General features: G+C 40.4%; 1 protein-coding gene across 2 annotated transcripts in view; it reads right to left on the bottom strand.

Annotated features, from left to right (window-relative positions):
• Positions 1–4,091: 4,091 nt before the first annotated feature.
• The window catches only part of RIOK3 (RIO kinase 3), a 32,982-nt gene continuing 16,844 nt past the window's right edge, over positions 4,092–20,229 (bottom strand). Inside the window, exons 8-14 of one of the 2 annotated variants that reach the window (XR_013831186.1) lie at positions 19,558–19,755; positions 18,190–18,349; positions 16,394–16,474; positions 16,216–16,305; positions 15,213–15,320; positions 10,094–14,244; positions 4,092–4,631 (exon numbers count right to left, since the gene is read on the bottom strand). Coding sequence is in view for 1 of the 2 variants with exons in the window: in XM_079941724.1 (XP_079797850.1) it covers positions 14,137–14,244; positions 15,213–15,320; positions 16,216–16,305; positions 16,394–16,474; positions 18,190–18,349; positions 19,558–19,755 (745 nt within the window). In the remaining variant the exon portion in view is untranslated. Of the gene's footprint in view, positions 4,632–6,526; positions 14,245–15,212; positions 15,321–16,215; positions 16,306–16,393; positions 16,475–18,189; positions 18,350–19,557; positions 19,756–20,229 lie in introns of those variants that run through there. The other variant, XM_079941724.1, reaches the window with a different exon arrangement.

A 20,229-nucleotide genomic window follows, 5' to 3' on the forward strand; every position in this document is an offset into this window, starting at 1 on the left:
TGGGAGGGCTTCTTGAGCCTGCCTCTGAGGGAGCTTAGTAAGGGAGAACAGTACTGTGGTCAGCACCTGGTTGCTGTGAGCTTGCAACAGGGAAACCTAGTTTAGCTTGCAGGTCTGAAAGCCTCTTTTGATGGTTTTGATAGTTGAGGTGGAGGGCGGGGGTAGGTGGGGGTAGCTCCTCATTCAAGAGATAGAAGACAGAGATGGGAGGGAAGAAGGGAGGATCACGGATGACGCCCTAGGTGTCCATTCTCGACAACCAGATGGATTTTGGCACCATTCTCCAGGATACAGAGGCTTGAGAAGTTTGGCAGGGAAGTGGGAAAGATCAAGAGTTGGGTTTTCAACATGTGAATCCAGAGAAATGACAGCTAGACAGATGGCTATATAGGTCTGAAGCTCATCAGAAGAGTGACAAAACTGGAGATAGAAATTGGGAGTTATTGGAATATTTGAAGCAGTGGAATTGGGTGGGATCACCTGAGACAGGGACATAGAGGAAAACACACACACAACCAGCCTTTAGAGGCCAGGACCAGGAATCAGCAAAGGAGGACAAGCAGAGCCTGCCAAGAGAAGTAGACAGAAAACCAGGGAGAGGGTTGTTTCTGGAGATGCGTGTGGAGACTGTTTCAGGAAGCGGGTGCTGTCCGCTTTGACAAAGGCGCTGGGAAGTCGGCTAGAGAGAGCACTGAAAATGTTCCAGAGCAGGACCCTACTGAGCCTTCCTGGGATAGACCCACTCCCCCATATCCCCTACTGAAGCTCCTCTCTGAAGTACCCAGAGAATAGTATCTCATGCGTATTTCCTGAGTTTTTCAGATGCTGCTCCATCAATTTGAACAAAACACCGCTCCTCAGGGTCCCCAGAGACCTCCATGTCACTATGTTTGCGAAGATTTTTCGGTCATTGTATGTTATTTCCCAGAAGCATTCAGTGCCTCTTAATCACACCCTCACTCTCTTGAAACTTTGTTGATATTTATTTTTGTAATTATTTGATTATAATCTGTTCCTGTTGTACTGTGAGATCCGTGACAGTAGGGCCTGTGTCATTTGTATCACAGTCTCTCAGCCCTTACATCAGTAGCCTACTTCCTTATCTCCCCTTGGATGTCTCAAAGCACCTGGAAATCGTCATCTCTAAAATAAAACTCCTGATCAACCCCCACCAGGGTGTTCTCCAAGGGTCCCCTATCCCAGTTAACAGCACTGTTACCGAATTGGTTGACTGGACCCACTCCGGGGCCCTAGCCCGGGTGAGACCCCTTGTCTTGACCACAGAGGAGGCTCTTTTTCCAATCAGATTCGCGTAGCCAACAGTGAAACCAATGCTGAGACTGGAGCAGCACAAGCTTTATTCAATGGCCAGAGAATGGAGAAGCAAGAACCTAGCTTGCAAATCAACTTCTCAACCCAATTTGGGCAGAGACACCAAAAATATAGAAGGGTTGAGGTAAAACGGAGGGAACTGGAAAGAGTGGGAGGAATAGTCATGAGTTATTCAAGAACAGGGGTCTTATTTGGACCCAGAACTGATGCAACTCCCCTTCTCAGTCCTTCTGTGGGCTCTTCCGGTTGTTGCCATGGCAGTTGTCAGCTGTATTGCTGCTGGTGGGCGTGGCATTTAGCTAACATATTATCATGAGCATGTAATGAGGCTTAAGGTCCACAGGAAGTCAAATCTGCCACCATCTTGGGCCTAGCTGGTTCTAACCAGTTCTTATTTTTTTTCTCTTTGCAGCTTTCTCCTGAAACTCAGACACGAGTGATTGGTTTCTAGTCGAGGGAGGGGCAGGGGTGTAATTCTGGGGTAACAGCACCTCCATCCATCCAGTTGCACAAGCCAAGAAGCTGGAGTCCTCCTGGTCACTTCCCCCTCTCACCATCCCCATGCCCCAACACCAACAGGCCATCAACTGGGAATGAGAAAAGTCTGGAGATTGAAGGGGCTCCCAAGGGAACCCAGGCTTCTCCACAGAAGGGCATATTTTGAACACAACTCCTACAGGAATGTTGGCCAAACACAAGCAAGGGAGGCAGTAGTGCACTGTGTTGGCAGGGGGTGGGGGGCTGGGGGATGAGGGCTGCTCTGAAAAGACTGTCGTGTCTCTTTGACTCTGGGTATCTTATCCCTTTTCCCTGAGAGGTAGCTTCAGTCGATGATGGCAGATTTTTGCTCCTGACAGACAACGAGGCTTAATTCTTCTGCAGCTTACCTTGGATCTGCAAGCAGCATTGAGATCTGCCCGGCTGTGGGCAAGAGGCCCAGGAACACAGTGATCTCGACAGTGGCTGTGGCCCGGGAAATGCTGAGCACGTGGGCAGCCACTGCAGGCCACACAGAAACCAGAGGATCCAGAAATGCCCTGGGCAAACCAAGTCTTTGCCTCTCTATCTCTTTCAGTCACAAACTTATTTTTTTCTGTAGAGTTCAGCATTAAAGACAATTTGAATATTTGTCCCATACTCATATAGGATTCCCTATTCTTCCCAGATTTAAAAAAGTTATCTTTTCATTGGGAAACAACAAGACTCTTTAAAAATGGACCAGCAGACATTTCTAGAGTTTTGAGGTTCCACATGTTACCAGGACTTAAATCTGTTGGTGCCCAGCATCAGCTTGGAAATCACCATGAATGACGGGCCAGCATTAGAACCGGGAGAGTCTTCTCTGTCTTGCGTCCCCTCACCCCCACACCTGATAATTACTTCTGTTGCCAGAAAGTTCTTTCCGTGAATTTCCTTTGTTACTTAGGTAAATGTTTCCTTCCTCATTTCAGTTATTTATGTAACAGTTTGTTTCCATTGTTTCTTTTAAAGATTAAATTGAAGAAGGGATACAAAGCTCTACCTCCGTGTTGGTGTCTTTTCATTGCTGCCACACTTTTTCTCTGCTCAATTTGATTTTCAGAGAAAAATAAAACTTCATTATACAAATCAGAATAATTTTAATATTAAAATACACTTTTGGGCTTCCCTGGTGGCGCAGTGGTTAAGAATCCGCCTGCCAGTACAGGGGACACGGGTTGGAGCCCTAGTCCGGGAAGATCCCACATGCCGTGGAGCAACTAAGCCTGTGCGCCACAACTACTGAGCCCGTGCACCACAACTACTGAGCCCGTGCTCTAGAGCCCGCATGCCACAACTACTGAAGCCTGCGCGCTCTAGGGCCTGTGCTCTGCAACAAGAGAAGCCACCGTAATGAGAAGCCCATGCATCACAACGAAGAGTAGCCCCTGCTCGCTGCAACTAGAGAAAGCCTGCGTGCAGCAACAAAGACCCAACGCAGCAAAAAATAAAATTAAAAAAAAAAAAAAAAGAAAATCCTGGTTTCCTTTAAAAAAATAAAATAAAATTCACTTTTATTGGGAATTAAAAGTTGTATTTTTAAAAAATTCATTAAACAATTTCAAAGTATTGTTCTTTTAACTGTATTGCATTGTTTTAGAAGATAATTTGAGCCAAAATTTTCTAAAAACTTGCTTTTACGTTGAAACCCATGGAAGGACAGTAGGCCTCTTGCCCACCCTGCTTGCGACTCTCCTGGAGTAGAAGCTCACAGGAGGGCTTTCCTGGTGGCGCAGTGGTTGAGAGTCCGCCTGCTGATGCAGGGGACACGGGTTCGTGCCCCGGTCCGGGAAGATCCCACTCCGCGGCTGGGCCCGTGAGCCATGGCCGGGGAGCCTGCGCGTCCGGAGCCTGTGCTCCACAACGGGAGAGACCACAGCAGTGACAGGCCTGCGTACCGCAAAAAAAAAAAAAAAAAAAAGCTCACAGGAGAGTTTGAGCTCAAAGACTTCTCCCAAGACTGTCTGGTTCAATGGCTCCATGAACCAAGCAGTTGGTTGTCAGAATCAAGAGTTAAAATAATCAACAAAAACATGCTGTCATTCGAAAGGAGTGCATTATGGGGGTTAAAATAATTCCAATAGAACAGAAGATATCGAGTGAAAAAAAATCTCCTCTTATTCCTCCCCCACAGCAATTCTCAAGGCCAGAGTCCAGAGGAAGCCACTGTTACCAATTTCTCTTTCTAGCTCTGATGAAAACACCGTTAACTCTCAGATACTTACCTTGTTTTATCAGCTTCACGCAGTATATGTTACTTTCTGCTCTGAAAAAGATGAGGAATTTAGCACGTTGGTCTGCCTCTCACCTCCCTTTCCCCCATACTTCTCAATTTTTGTTACCTGCATTATTTTTAGTTCTAGAATTTACTTGTGTAACTTTATATACCAAAAAAGGTTACCTAAATAAGAAAGGTGTTTTGCTACTTCAAATATCTAGAAGAGGAGTGACTCTTAAAGCACTGTGAAAAAAAACACTAACATGGTATCACAAAAAGAAAATGACAGTTCTCCAGAAACCAAACTTAAAGTCATAGAAGTTTGTGAATTATTATTATTTATATTTAGCAAAAAGATTAGGATCTTTGTTTTCATTATTTTGGGAAAGCAGGAGATCTTGTATCTTCCCTGAAGGCGCTGGAGAACTACCAAGGCAGCTGGAGCCCAAGAAGTCATGATCCAGGGGAGCAGGGAGGCCCAGAGAAGAGAGTCCGGCGTTGCTGCCACTTCGTTCCACAAGGAAACTGCTGCTTTGAAAGCGATGGCTGAGAGGCTGAGGCACTGAGCGGAAGGGGAAAGATAAGACGCTGAGAAGCTGAGCAAAATGTATTTTTAGATACCTTCGGGGCTGCAGTGGAGGAGCGGTGCTGGTACCCACTAGGCTTTCAGTGATGCCCTAAAGGGCATGCCTACCCAGGAGGAGGTAAACTACAAAATCGGCAGAAGGGAAAACAGGGGCGGCCTCCAATCAGCTCAACCCCTAATGGAGTTAGGGTCACCTGCCCAGCCCTGACTGCCCCAGTGTTAGTGAATCAGCTGTAAGTTCATAATTGGTTTATTTTTTTCTTCTTTCTTATTTTACTGTGGGCTTGTGTTCTCCAGAGCCACGGAGAGCTCAGTGTAACTCCTGGTGTTTAAGATAAGCAGCTTTACAAGCTTGTGTTCCTCCCATAGTAGCTTAAAAGGTGCTTCTGACAGCTTCTAAAACCTAAACACGAAATACACAGGCTCTTCTGTTTTTCTGAGTTTTGGTTTTGTTTTGTCTTGTTTTTTAATTCTTTTTCAGGCTTTATGACACATCTGGAAGGATATGTATCAACATTTTTGTATCAGTTCTCACAGCCTGTGACTTTCACTTTTGTCTTTGACCTTTTCAAATTCCCTTTGGTTTTTACAATGAGTGTAATTTTTATAAAAGGAACTATCTTTAAAAGTTTGTGTGCCTATATTTACTGGCAAATCTTGACTATCACTGTTTCACAACCTGCTTTTCATTTTGTATTTCGTGTGTGAATTCATGTTTCCTTACATATATGTATTTGCACGTATATGTGTATACAAGAAGTGTCAGAAATAGTATTGATGGTGGCTGTCTTGTACTGTGGGTAATTTCTGTATTTTTTCTACCTTTGGCATTATTTGCATTAAAAAATAAATGTGCATCATCTTCATAAACAGAAAAGTTTCTTTTTAAGTTCAAGGTAATAGAAGATATAGAAAAGTCGCTAACAATTAACTAATCTAACCAACCATCTCATGCCCCTCTATACCCCACCATGAGGTCATCCAGCCCCTGTATCTACAACTCAGGTGGTAAGAAGCTCATGTCCTGCCAAAGAACTTGTTCCCTTCTTGAACAGCTAGTAAAGACTTGTTTTAAACTGAACCCGATTGCATGTAATTTAAACAAAAAAGTGACCTGATGTAACTTCTGTTTAAAAAAGATCACTCTGGCTGTTGTGTTGAGACTTGTTCGAAACAGGAAGAGAGACTGGCAAGAACAGAAGCAGGGAGACCAGTTAAAAGACTAACTTGAACTAGGGAAGTAGCCGTGGATGCAATGCAAAGTGGTCAGATTCTAGATATATTTTAATTAGATGTGGAGCACAAAAGAAAGTTTGAGATGCCCACCAGATGTCCAAGTAAAGATGTTAACATGTTGGGTATAAAAACTGGAAAATGTTGTACAGCGTAAGTTCCTTTCCCCCACTCATTATTTAGTTAGGCATTCATTCATTCACTCATTCATTCAAAAATTAATTGAGCACCTATTGTATGCAAGACAATTCAGGGTGCTGGAATTCCAGTGAAAAAACATAAAAATCCCTCCCTCCATAAAGCTTACATTTTAGTGGAGCCTCACCTATATTATGACATATAAGACTCATAAAACAGTATATACTAGAGTTATCTTTATTTTTTTAAATGCAAACAAGGAGACCTAAAATGTCTAAATGGGCACTTCTACATTAAGAAAAACTAAAGAGATATAACAGTCATATTCAATGAGTGAAACATGATTGAATCCTACATACAAATAAAAAACCCTATAAAACATTTTTGGGGACAAATGGGGAAATTTGAATGTAAACTGCATATTTATTAGACAATATATATTGGGTTGGCCAAAAAGTTCGTTGGGGTTTTTCCATAAGATGTTACCGAAAAACCCCAATGAACTTTTTGGCCAACCCAATAGAAGTATGTTAATTTGTAGACTATCCTTCTTAAGTGATCCACACTTGAAGGACAGTTCTTGGGCACAAAGAAGCATGATGTCTGCAATGTCCTTTAAATGATTCAGGAAAATAACAACGAAGAATATAGAGATAGGCAAATGTGGTTAAATGTTAACAGGTGAATCTAGGAGACTGGCATACCACTTTTCTGTAAGTTTGAGTTTTTTCAAAATTAAGTTGGAAAACTTAAATTTCAAACAATCATGGATTCACACCCATGTGGATGGCTATTTAAAATATATATGGCAAGTGTTGGTGAGGATGAGAAAAAATTGGAACCCTTGTGCATTGCTGGTGGGAATGTAAAATGGTTCAGTGGCTATGGAAAATGGTATGGAGATTCCTCAAAAACTTAAACAGGATTACTAAATGATTCAGCAATTCCACTTTTTGGTATATACACACAAAAAAAGCAGGGACACAAACAGATATCTGTGCACCCACGTTCACAGCAGCATTATTTAGGATAGCCAAGAGGTGGATACAACCCAAGTGTCTATTGACAGATGAATGGATAAAGGAAATGCGGTATGTCCATACAATGGACTATTATCCAGCCTTAAAAACAATGAAATTCTGACACATGCTACAACCTGGATGAACCTTGAAGACATTACACTAAGTGAAATAAGCCAGGCACAAACTGACTAATATTTATGTGAGTTGCCTAGAGTACCCAAATTCAGAGAAACAGTAAAATTGTGGTTGCCAGAGATTGGAGGAATGGGGAGTTTAGTGTTTGATGGATACAGAGTTTCAGTTTGGGGAGATGAAAAAATCTTGGAGATGGATGGTGGTGATGGTTGCATAAAAAATGTGAACGCACTTGGGCTTCCCTGGTGGCACAGTGGTTAAGAATCCACTTGCCAATGCAGGGGACATGGGTTCAAGCCCTGGTCCGGGAAGATCCCATATGCCACAGAGCAACTAAGCCTGTGCGTCACAACTACTGAGCCTGCGCTCTACAGCCTGCGAGCAACAACTACTGAGCCCGCATGCCTAGAGCCTGCGCTCCGCAACAAGAGAAGCCACCGCAATGAGAAGCCCACACACCACCACGAAGAGTAGCCCCTGCTCGCCTCAAGTAGAGAAAGCCCGCGCGCAGCAACGAAGACCCAACGCAGCCAAAAATAAATAAATTAAAAAATAAATGTGGAGCTTCCCTAGTGGTGCAGTGGTTAAGAGTCCATCTGCCGATGCAGGGGACACAGGTTCAGGCCCCGGTCCAGGAAGATCCCACATGCTGTGGAGCGGCTGGGCCCGTGAGCCATGGCCGCTGAGCCTGCGCGTCTGGAGCCTGTGCTCTGCAACAGGAGAGGCCACAACAGTAGAGGCCACAACAGTGAGAGGCCCGTGTACCACAAAAATAAATAAGTAAATAAATAAACGTGAATGCAGTTAATGCCACTGAACCGTATGGCTTTTTTTGGCTGCATCGGGTCTTAGTTGAGGCAGGCAGGATCTTTCACTGTGGTGCTCGGGCTTCTCTGTATCTGCGGTGCACAGGCTTCTCTCTAGTTGTGGCCTGCAGGGTTTTCTCTATCTAGTTGTGGCACGCAGGGGCTCCAGAGTGCATGGGCTCTGTAGTTTGCAGCATGCAGGCTCTCTCTTTAAGGCGCGCGAGCTCAGTAGTTGTGGTGTGCAGGCTTAGCTGCCCCACAGCATGTGGGTCTTAGTTCCCCGACCAGGGATCAAACCCACATCCCCTGCATTGGAAGGTGGATTCTTTACCACTGGACCACCGGGGAAGTCCCTGAACTGTATGTTTTAAAATGGTTAAAATGGTAAATTTTATGATATGTATATTTAATCACAATTTTAAAAATCAAATTAAAAAAAAAGAGGAAGGAAAAACATGATTTAATTGCTCAAACCACAAAGCTCTTAATACCATAAGTGGGTCTCAAACACAGGTCTGTTTGATTACCAAATTCCTGCTGTTAACTCCCATTCTACACTGCCTTTATAAAAAAATCAATGCTCCTTTCCTTTTAGAAGATAGACATTAGGTCCTAAATCTTTTCCAGACTAACCACCTTCAAATTCTTTGGCTAATCCACATACAACATGATATGATTTCCAGCCCAATTCTAGCTGCTTTCCTGTAAGTACATTCTCATGCTTGTATCCGTTAGAGCAGCAGTTCTCAAACTTTTGGCCTCAGGACACCTTTTTACTTTCAAAAATTACTGAAGACCTCAATGAGCTTTTGTTTATGTGAGTTAAATATATTGATATTCAAAATTAAAACTGAGAAATTTAAAAAAACTCTTAAAAATAACAAAACATGTTAATATAAAGAATATTTGCAAGTAAAAAATAACTATTTTCCAAAACTTCAGTAAGAAAAATGGCATTTTTATATTTTTCCAAATCTCTTTAATGTCTGACTTATTAGAAGACAGCTGAATTCTTGTATCTACTTCTGTATTCAATCTGTTGAGGTATTTTGTTTTAGTTGAAGTATATGAGGATAATCGGGCCTCCTACAGATAGGTAGTTGGAAAAAGGAGTAAATAAATGGCCTTTTCAGATCATTGTAGATATTCTTTAATACACCAATACTCAGCAAGTCATAATTTCTTAAAGGCTAGTTGCAATTTGGAATCCAAAACTGTATCAATGAATTTTTTGTACTCTGTTACATTAAAATCTATTGGTCTTTCTTGAACTTTGAATCAACCTCTTATCCACTGTATTAGTTGTCTATTGCTCCAATACAAATTACCCACAAAACTTAATGGCTTAAGACCACAAACATTTATTATTATTTTTAAAAATATTTATTTATTTATTTATTTAGGCTGTGCTGGGTCTTAGCTGTGGCATGTGGAATCTAGTTCCCTGGCCAGGGATCGAACCCGGGCTCCCTACATTGGGAGTACAGTCTTAGCCACTGGACCACCAGGGAAGTTCTCACAAACATTTATTTTTTTTAACAGTTTCTGTGAATCAGAATTTGCACATGCTTCCCTGGGTAGCTCTGACTCAGGGACCCACCTGAGTTGCAGTTATGATGCTGGCCTGGGCTGCTGTCACGTGAAGGTCTGACTGAAGACACAAAGGGTCTGGAGTTGCTCTGCAACTAATCTAAAGTTACCATCATGTTGTCTATATTCTTCTAGCTTATGGGGGTTGGTAGCGGAGACACCTGAAGTCCAAAATCCTACCTGTTGTATTTCCCTATTTTAATAACCCTGCTTAATAGTTGTTTTAGAAATTCATGCAAGCTCAAATGGTAACAACATAATTTTAATAATTCTATATGTGTAATATACTGTCTTACCATATACCATCTTCTCTCTTTAAAAATTTTCCCAAATATCTTGGATATTTTTCACCTTAGCAAAATTCTTAAATTAGCTGAAGGAGTAGGATGCCCTCCCCATATTCCACCCACCAAAAACACTGTATCTACCTTGGGTTTTGTATTAGTCTGCTTGGGCTACCGTAACAAAATACGACAGACTGCATGGCTTAAAAAACAGAAATTAATTTTCTCACAGTTCTGGAGGATAGAAGTCCAAGATCAAAGTGCAGGGCTGATGTCTGGTGAGGCCTCTCTTTGGGGTGCAGACAGCTGCCTTCTCGTGTGTCCTCACATGGCCTTTCCTCTGTGCCTGCGTGAAGGGAGGTCTCTGGTGTTGCTTCCTCTTCTTATAAGGACATCAGTCCTGTTGGATTAGGGCCCCTATGACTTCACTTAACATTTATACCTTTTTTTTTTTTAATACCTTCTTAAAGGCTCCATTTCTAAATACAGTTGTCATAATAGGGGTTAAGGCTTCATATGGATTTAGGGGAGAAAACATTTGGGGACAAAGCCTTCAATTACTCTGTCCAATATTTGTTTTATCCTTTTCCGAATATAACTCAACTTCAAAATGATGAAATAGGAAATGAGTAGTACTGTTTTTGTTACTTAATAATAATATATTAAAACTTCAAGCAATGGACTCATGTGTTTCTTCTTAAGATTTAATTTTTCAAACCCTTTTTGATATTTCCCCCGTTTTTCATAAATTTTGGCTCATCATTTGGCACTTTACCCAGATGCCGTTCTTATGGTTTAGCATCAAGCATTCTATTTGATTACGTGTTCTTTCCCTGCCAGAAGGCATTAGAGAGAGAAAAACAGTTTAGAGCTGTAAGTTGTCGCTCACTCATTTATTCTGAAATGAATACCCCACCTTCCCCCTCCATCTGCTTTGTTCTTATCTTTCTACTATATTTGGTCTTAACTCCTCAAAAAGCTAGCTATGTTTGGGGAAAAGCTGGAAAGCCCAGGACAGCAAAAGTAAGGCTGCTCCCAAATGTAACCGTTTTATGAATTGGGAAACAAATATGAAATCGAAGAATAAAAACAAATGGCTTTGAAATGAATAAACTGATATGCCTCCAACTATAAACTCTGAGAACTTAGGGACTTCCCCGGTGGCGCAGTGGTTAAGAATCCACCTGCCAATGCAGGGGATGCGGGTTTGAGCCCTGGTCCGGGAAGATCCCACATGCTGCAGAGCAACTAAGCCCGTGTGCCACAACTACTGAGCCTGTGAGCCACAACTACTGAGACCGCGTGACACAACTATTGAAGCCCACGCACCTAGAGCCCATGCCCCACAACAAGAGAAGCCACAGCAATGAGAAGCCTGTGCACAGCAATGAATTGTAGCCCCTGCTCGCCACAACTAGAGAAAGCCCATGTGCAGCAATGAAGACCCAACGCAGCCAAAAATAAAAAAATAAATTTAAAAATAAACAAACTTTGAGAACTTATAATCATGCTTAAAATATATATCTTCAAAAATAGAAGTACTGAGGTTTGAAAATACAATCAGATGAGCTTTTCCCTAGCAATTTCTAAAGTGTTGGAAACTGCTCAGAAGTTTTTCAAAAGGTGCAGACAACAATTTCTTCTGATGCCCAGGGCCTAAATGAGCAACAACAGAAAATGTACTGCTTCTACCATATCTCGGGGCCTCCATCTCCTTCATCTTCCTTAGGGGTTTACCACGATCATCACTTCACCATCAGCTACCTCGCTTCATCTCACTTTCTGTTCAAAGATTTTTTTTTTTTAAAGAGAATATAACATTTGCTGAGGGAAAAAAATTGGCAGGGGTGTATGCCCCCACTACATGCAATGATTTTTGGAATGCAAGGAACCTTTACTTTAGCATTTCTGAATTTCTATAATATTTAAATTTAAATGAGCATGCATGGGCTTTCCTGGTGGCACAGTGAATAAGAATATGCCTGCCAATGCAGCGGACACAGGTTCGACCCCTGGTCCGGGAAGATCCCACGTCTCGGAGCAACTAAGCCTGTGTGCCACAACTACTGAGCCTGCGCTCTAGAGCCCGCGAGCCACAACTACTGAAGCCCGCACGCCTAGAGCCCGTGCTCCGCAACCAGAGAAGCCACCGCAATGAGAAGCCCGTGCACTGCCATGAAGAGTAACCCCCGCTCACTGCAACTACAGAAAAGTCCACGTGCAGTAACAAAGACCCAACACAGCCAAAAATAAATAAATAAAATAAAAATCAAATAAACGAGAATGCACGTCTTACTTTTGTAAGCAGAAAAGATGATTTTTTTAAAGAAACTGGCAAAAAATTATCTTGTTGAAATAAAAATTCTCTACATATAATCTTTATTTTGATAATTTATCTTATAGATATTCATATATCCACTTCCATTAAAATGAAACAAAATATGCTTATTTCCATTTTTTTCCCCCATCTGTATTTGACTATTTAGCAAATCAATATTTTCCACTTTCTTTTTCCAGTGTGTGAAAAATTTACTCACTGATCTATATGAGGAAAAACCTGTTTGTAATGTGAAGTAGGTCATTTAAAAGTGAAATCTAAAGATGGGAAGTTGAGAGGAAAAAAAACTGCTGAAAATAGCACTGTTTAACTTAAACAGAAGGGGTAACCTGGTGCCAGGACATAAGTTAATACTTCCAAGGAACAGGAAGAATCCACACAGAGAACCAAATCTAAAATGATCTCTTCGTTTTTAATTTCTTAAGAAGCATGTTCGCAGCACACTCCAAGAACGCCACACAGCAACAGTTTGCTGCTACCGTCAGAGTATGTCAGAAAACAAAACAAAACAAAATTTAATGGTTAACTGTTTTTAAAATTAGTTCTTTGAAACTTCTGTAAAGCCAATAATCACCAGTCAGTCATCTAAATATTTCTTTCATAGTGGTAAACATTTCAGAAACGTAATGAGTACCCCAAATCACACTTCTCTGAAATGCAATTAGAAGTTATACAACAGAAACAAAAATATTTTTCTAGAAAGAATATATTTGGCATTTTTAAATAACTTTAATGTAGAAGCTTTCAAGGGCAAAGTTCAGATTTTTACTTTCTATTACCAGACAGAAAGGTTAGGTCTTTAGTGATTCCAATCTGATTCCAACAATAGGAGAAATGATTCTGTTGCAGTGAATGAGCTTCAATCCTAACAAAGCCAATGTACTTTGGCTGCATTAAGAAGTGGAGTCCAGCCAGTACTAAACATTATTAAAAGTTAGGCCAGATAGTTCAAATTAGTTGGTTAATTTGGTACTCAACTTGTTTTATACATACTTTTCATCATTTGATGATATAATGTTTCTAATTAGCTTGCTATATTTCTCTCAAAATCAATTAGTAAGTATATAGTTTGAGTGAAACGTAAACTGAACTTTGTTTCACTGACTTCATTAAAATATGTCAAACATGGTTGAAGATTCCATTCTGTCCTTCTATATAATTTACATTTTCATTATAAATGCAGAGCAGCTGCACCGTGAGTTACATCCTAACTATTTCACCTAAATGTAGAAAAGCTGAAAGTTAAATTTAAAAAATTTGGATAGTTGAAAAGTACTTATATATTTATCTCTTTCAGAAACCGATGATGCCTTTCCTTGCATGCGAGTGTGGAAAAGAAGAATTCAGTTCATAATTCAAGATATACCAAAAAAAGTACTTTGCTTATGTCTATTTCTGTCAGCCATTCTGAAACCAAATTTCCATTTATATCAGCTACTAAAGAGAAGAAATTTTCCTTTAGAATCATGGTCACAGTCTGGAAAAAGAATTGAGAAGGGCTAATTTTAGGTAAATAAAATATATGAGGAAAGACGCAACACAAAACAGGGAGGTGAAAAAAGCAAGTAAGTTGTAATAAAAGCCTCCCTTGTAAACACATCTGTCCCTTCCTCCCGTATTTGGAAATGTTAAAAATTCTCATCAAACATTTTATGCCACAAATCCTTAAAATCAGGTTGATTTCAGCTAGATAACCTGTAGCTGTTAAGAATTATATTATCCTATTCATATCATGAGAGGTAGTTGACATTTCAGTCTCTCAATGCTGAGCTAAAAATTCCACATACCTGGCATATGGGTTACAAGGGAAAAAAAGCACAGAAGCACCATTGTACATTCCTCATGTTTTGGTATTTCAAGTCACCCATAACTTCATTTGCTAATGGCAGCTGACAATCACCACTGTGTTAACACTGAAAGCAGTGGATATTAGTGCTATTCGTCGTATAACACTGGCGGACCTCCATCATCTTTCAAAAATGAAGCAGCTTTCCTTCCATTCTTCTGAACGTGATCTTCATTCATTTTCTCCAAAGCTTCTATCTATAAAATTAATATATTAAATCCATTTGTCAAAATCCTACTTCACAGCAATTATGCTTGAGATTGAACCAGTATTTTTACTCTCTTAAAACTAGGTCATTCCTAACGACATTGGCCTTGAATTAGAATTACAGTGTGTGACACATATTACAGTGGGTCACATACATGTATGTTTTTACTTGATGCCATTACCAGGGTTGATGTTTAGTGTCTTTATCAAGCTAGCAATTGGCATCAGATATGTTTTACTATATAACCTATACAGCTTTCAGGAAACAAGAAAAGGGAAATTCCAAAGTTGATTCAACAGCAGTAACACCCAGTAACTGTACAGAGCAACTGTACTGAACTAAAGGCTGGATTTACCATCTTCCTGTTACTTCGCTTCTGGCCTTAGACTCCAGCACAGCTTGGCCAAATTCAAGTCAATATGGGGATTTCTGGAACAGATTCTATAATCATTCTCTGCTTTGGCAGGTTGCTGGGAATAATTAGCTGCTGTTTCACTTTTCAGTTTTTGTTCAATTTTCAGAGAACTTCCCCGGAGGTATTTTTTTTTATTATTATTGTATTGTTCTGTAGGTCCATATTGTAATGACTGGGTATTTCCAAGGATGGCCACTGCTGAATCTCTGTATTCAGTTAAAGGCAGGCAGGGACCAAGTGTTACTGCTTTTTGTGTCACCCAGAGTGTTCACCGGTCAGGGAAAAAGGCATATACTGGAAATGTGTTATTTGTCCATCTCAACCAAACTATGAACTTCCTGAAGAAGTGTTTTGCTGTTATGTTTATCCTAGGGTTTAAGCCTGGAAAAGAAGGATCAAAAACAGTATCTCAAGAAAGGAAAAATCTCTAATTAATTTTGTTTTTGAGGGGATGAGAGGATAAACTTAGCTCTGGTTTTCATTATCTACTCTATCCAGGTCCCCACTAACAGCAAGGTGAAAAACAGCCTTATAACACTTACCTCAGCTAAGAACTCAGCTTCATTATCTGCTGAGATGTTTAAACCTGAAACGGCATTGAAGAGTTCTCGTTCACTAAGGGCTTCCTTTACGCCTCCTTTCTGGAAAAACTAGTAAAGAAATATAAGAAAGTCAGTAGACTTATTAGCAAGGTTCTCCTAGAAACAACAACAACAAAAAAACAGGGAATAGTGTACTTGTAAAACGCCAGTGAATTCCTTCCATAATTTTTAAGCTACAGATGTTTCCAATTCAAGTATAGCTACACTCAGGTTCTACTTGCTTACTGTCCTCTCACACATCTGGGCTGTCGTCTAGACTTAGTAAGTTTGTCATATTGCACCTTCCATAGCTATGTATGAGTGGTATATGTAAAATTGCTTGGTGTTGCTTTGAATGAGCAGACACAAAATAATCACTAAATCCCATGAATTAACATTTTCCAGTAGGCTCAGAAAGTATTTCCAAAATAAAGTTGTTCTGTCATATTTAGGAAGATCATCTCTATCTGAATCTGTTGCTGACAATTCATTTCCTTTAGAAACAGCAAACAAATGCTTCCCAACTCTGTGATTACTGAGTTTTACCTTCCCTAATCTGTTCACTCTGCCTCAGAGAATGTGGTCAGACTACACCACTAGGAAAACTATTCTTTTAGTATAATAACAATGGCAGTAAGCATGCAGGCTTGCTTCAGGCCAGCTTCCCTTAAAGCACTGTGCATATATTAAATGTCTACTTGACTGCTTAAATATTTAGAACCAAAATAAAAACTTACTCTCTTGGAAATTTAATTCAGTGGCCCAAATGTGGGGCATGCAATCAAATTCTTGCAAAAAATGAAATCTGACAAATCAATCTTTGTCTCTTTACCTTGAAAGCAACCAGTTAACTAAACTCTTCCTTTAATTTCTAAGAATACAATCATCTTACTTGCCTTAGGAGTGAGAAAAATGTTTGAATATGTTATAGCCCATAAAAAAGACAGTTAGTTTACATGCCTACCTGTGAGACATTCCTACAGTCACGGAACAAGAACTCCAGGCCATGAGGATGGGTTGGTTCTACAGACTGACTGACGTCTATCAACCAGACCTATTTAAATATAGAGCACAGTGATTTCTGTACCTTCAGTAATTTACATCAAGTCACTTAACCTGAACGTTAACAAAATGCTCCTCACCTTCCCAGCATGCCACAGCATGTTGTACTCACTGAGGTCGGCATGTACGAGCTTACACTCATTATATAACTGCTGCATCAACTGTAAGGAGGCAAGGCAGACATTTAGAAAATGAAGGAACAACTCTAATTTACCTACACAACTAAAATGTCTATGTCACCCAATATTTTCCATAAAGAGCAAAACCAGGGTGAAGAACTTACTTCTTCTTTGTACAGTCTAGGACTGGTTTTTTGTTTTTTTTTTCTACCCTGAAGGAGGGTGTGAGCACAGTGAGACAATGGAAGGGAAGAGCACATGACACTCTACTTCCCTATCCATGTGACAGCAATGAGATCAGGAGACCAAAGGGTAGTCCTGGAATCCCACATACGTAAGACAGCTATGGTCACTAACCAGGGGACCTAGGCTTATCCTTCATAACAGGGCAAACATCCCACTGAGAGCTCTATGGAGTGTATACAACTCCAAGGTAAAAAGTACTTCCTGCCAGACAGAGTGGGAAAGAAGTATTCTTCTTAATTAAGCGGCATTATACATTCATGACTGATGGTGACCCCTAGCCTCATAGTAGAAATCAGCATTAATGCTTTGTTTCCCAGCTTTAATAGAATCAAATAGGAAGGGCACATCACTACTTAATCTCTGCCCCAGCCACCCCACAGCCAAAAGAAGCCAGAAAAGTAGGCTTAATTTTCTTTGAATGTTTTCCAACTGAAGGCAGAGAAAGTTGGATTATCTAACTATATCTTAAAAAATTAATTTGGATAATACGTTCATATTCACATCAACTGCCGCATGATATAAGAGTTCCACGCAGAGACTGTTTTAAAAACATATGTTTTGGACTTCCCTGGTGGCGCAGCGGTTAAGAATCTGCCTGCCAATGCAGAGGACATGTGTTCGAGCCCTGGTCCCGGAAGATCCCACATGCCGCGGAGCAACTAAGCCTGTGCGCCACAACTACTGAGCCTGCGCTCTAGAGCCCACGAGCCACAACTACTGAAGCCCACGTGCCTACAGCCTGTGCTCTGCAACAAGAGAAGCCACCGCAATGAGAAGCCCATGCACCGCAATGAAGGGTGGCCCCCACTCACTGCAACTACAGAAAGCCCGTGCTCAGCAACGAAGACCCAACGCAGCCATAGATAAATAAATAAATAAACAAAAAAACATGTTTCTCCACTATTCAATTAAGACAAAAAAAAAAAGACAATACAGAGGAACAACAACAATATGAGGAGCATTTCTTAAGCTTGAAGGACCCCAGACTGAATTTGGTTGCTGTCCCAAAGCATAAATAGCTTCCTCAAGACTCCTGACAAGTGCCTCCCAACTCTAATGCCTGCACAGATGGAGAAACCACCCCTTACTACCTTCTTTTCATCATCACTTACTTTCATTGACCAAATCTGCTTCCCTCTAATTCCCCAACAGGAAAGGTATTTCCCTTCACTGTTTCAAAAAGGCACACAAACTACTGAGGCACTATATCTGCTAAATATAGTAACATCAAGTTTTAGTTAATGAAGTTTTGTCAATAATAGCTTCTGGCTTCTATGTCATTAATGCTAACAACTGAGCCCTCACTTTCTCCACTAAGATTTTCCTAAAACAACTCAAGACATACGCATATTGATATAAAGACAATTCTTCAATATTAACATTCTTTCACAAACTTCAGTTTTTCCTCGTTATATCACCTTAAAATAGTACTATTTTAGGCATTTCTTTTTTAGTTTAGAGGAAATATTGTTTAAAGCTGGTGTGTGAATGGTCTGAAAGGCACAACTTACATGAAGAGTTTGATAGTAGGCTTCTTTCATTTCTTCACTGCTGAGCTTTACTTCTTTCAATTTAGGGGCTGGAACTTGATCATAGCCAATAAAAGACATAACCAAAATGTGTTTCTTTAGTAGCACAACTGTTGGACAAGGAATTCCAGCTCTCTGCATTCTATACAGAAAGAAATGATTAAGAATGTGAAGATCAGAAGGAGAGGAAATTTCATTTATTCAACAAATATCTAACAAGGTCCTGCAATGAGGGGGGACTATGTTGTAATCTGGGGAATGTTGGAAGGCAAAGGCAGTAAGAACAGCCTCTGCCCTCATGGAGCCTGCGGCCTGGTGAAAACAACAGACAAGTGAGGAGACGATTACAGCGCAATGTGGTACATGCACTGGCAGAGGTGGGGGTAGGAGGCATCAAGGAAGAAGCAGGCAAATAGGAATTAGCCAGGTTCCAACTGTGGGGAGATGCTGTGGAGATGCACAGAGGAGTCCAGGAGCACAGTCCATGCGGGGAGTGTGTATAAATCAACGCAGCTGGATCATGAGTAGGAGGAAGGGCAATGTGGGTTTAGGCTACAGAGACAGGCAGGCTCCACATCGCAAGATGACTTTGAACTTTACACCAAAGACTATGGGAGCCGCTGAAAAATTTTAAGAAAGGCAGTGATGAGATCTTAGTAATCCAGAAAAGAGATCGGAGGACAGCAAGACCTCTTAGGAAATTATTCTAATTAGAAGTCCTACTAAGTAGAAGACTTTTGCAGCTAATAAATATAGATAATTACTTTTGAAAGCAAACATCTTCAGGAAAAACAAACTAAAATTAAAAGCTTTCACGGTTCAGATGTGGGCAGGTTTGTATGTAAGAAAGATTATTAATTTCTTGGTTGACAAAGCAAATTCCTTGATAAATTCTGCGTAGAGAATTGAGAAACAAGTCTAATAAATTAAAGCAAAATGCAATTTGACTGGTAAAACCCTGCCCTCACCAAATGAACAAACATTAGATGGAATAAACATGTTCTGAAACAAAAAAGGAAATCATTATTTGTAATATGCCTAACAGGAAACTGGAAAAGATAGCGTTTAGATATATGACAAAATATCTGCAGTTGAAAATGACTTAATTTCCCTCAAACTTTACTGAGGAAAGAAAAACAAAATGGATTTTTCATCCTACAAGTATGAATTCAGGTTATATACATGGAAATGTTTTCTTACAGAAACTCTCCTTAAGCACTAGAATTTCAAGGCCTTTCATACTTTCTATAAATGAATTTGAAAGAAAGTGTGGGTTTTTTGCCTGGCTGGTAGGCCTAATACAAACAGGTGATCACCCAAGATGACTTCTAGCACGATGATTTTCTTTACCTTGTGAGATTGTGCATTTCTTTTTCTGCCCACATGCGGATGATCTTACGTGGATTTAGTTTACTGAAGCGATCTTTAAACCTGAAATCATCTTTAATATATTTGTCACGATTCTTAAACTCATTAAGGGTTGTTTTAAATACCTTGATGGCACATTCTGTAGGTATAACTTTACTATCTTCCTTTTCATCCTCCATGCTAAGTGGAAGAAACAAACATTAAGTCAGTTCAAGTCGCCAGATAACAAAACAATTTCAAAATAAAGATTTTATGACATGAAAGTGGATCTGCCTTCTCTGAGAATGTCAAGTCTTGGGTTGGTTTTTTTTTAAGGCTTCAAGTTTGAGGTCTTAAGAAAACCCTAGGTTTTAGCTTTTTTAATAAAACACACTTTCAAATAAATTCTCAACAGTTTTCAACAACCCATAATATAATCTTCATTTAATGACTATGGAATTAAACTTGAGGAACAATGAAGACCTATACACTTTAAAATAGGCTATGGTCTGCCCGGGATGGTTCAGAGGCAAAACTCAATGGAAGGGAGCAAAAGAGTCTAGACGATGCTTAGGATGCTAATTCAACAGTCCCACAACAGCGAGCCACTGAGAGGGTCTGAACCATGGTGGTGGCAGTGCGAACCAAAGGGGGAAGGTGGAAGGAGAGACAAGA

This window comes from Stenella coeruleoalba (genome assembly GCF_951394435.1).
Source record: "Stenella coeruleoalba genome assembly, chromosome: 14".
Lineage (NCBI taxonomy): Eukaryota > Metazoa > Chordata > Mammalia > Artiodactyla > Delphinidae > Stenella > Stenella coeruleoalba.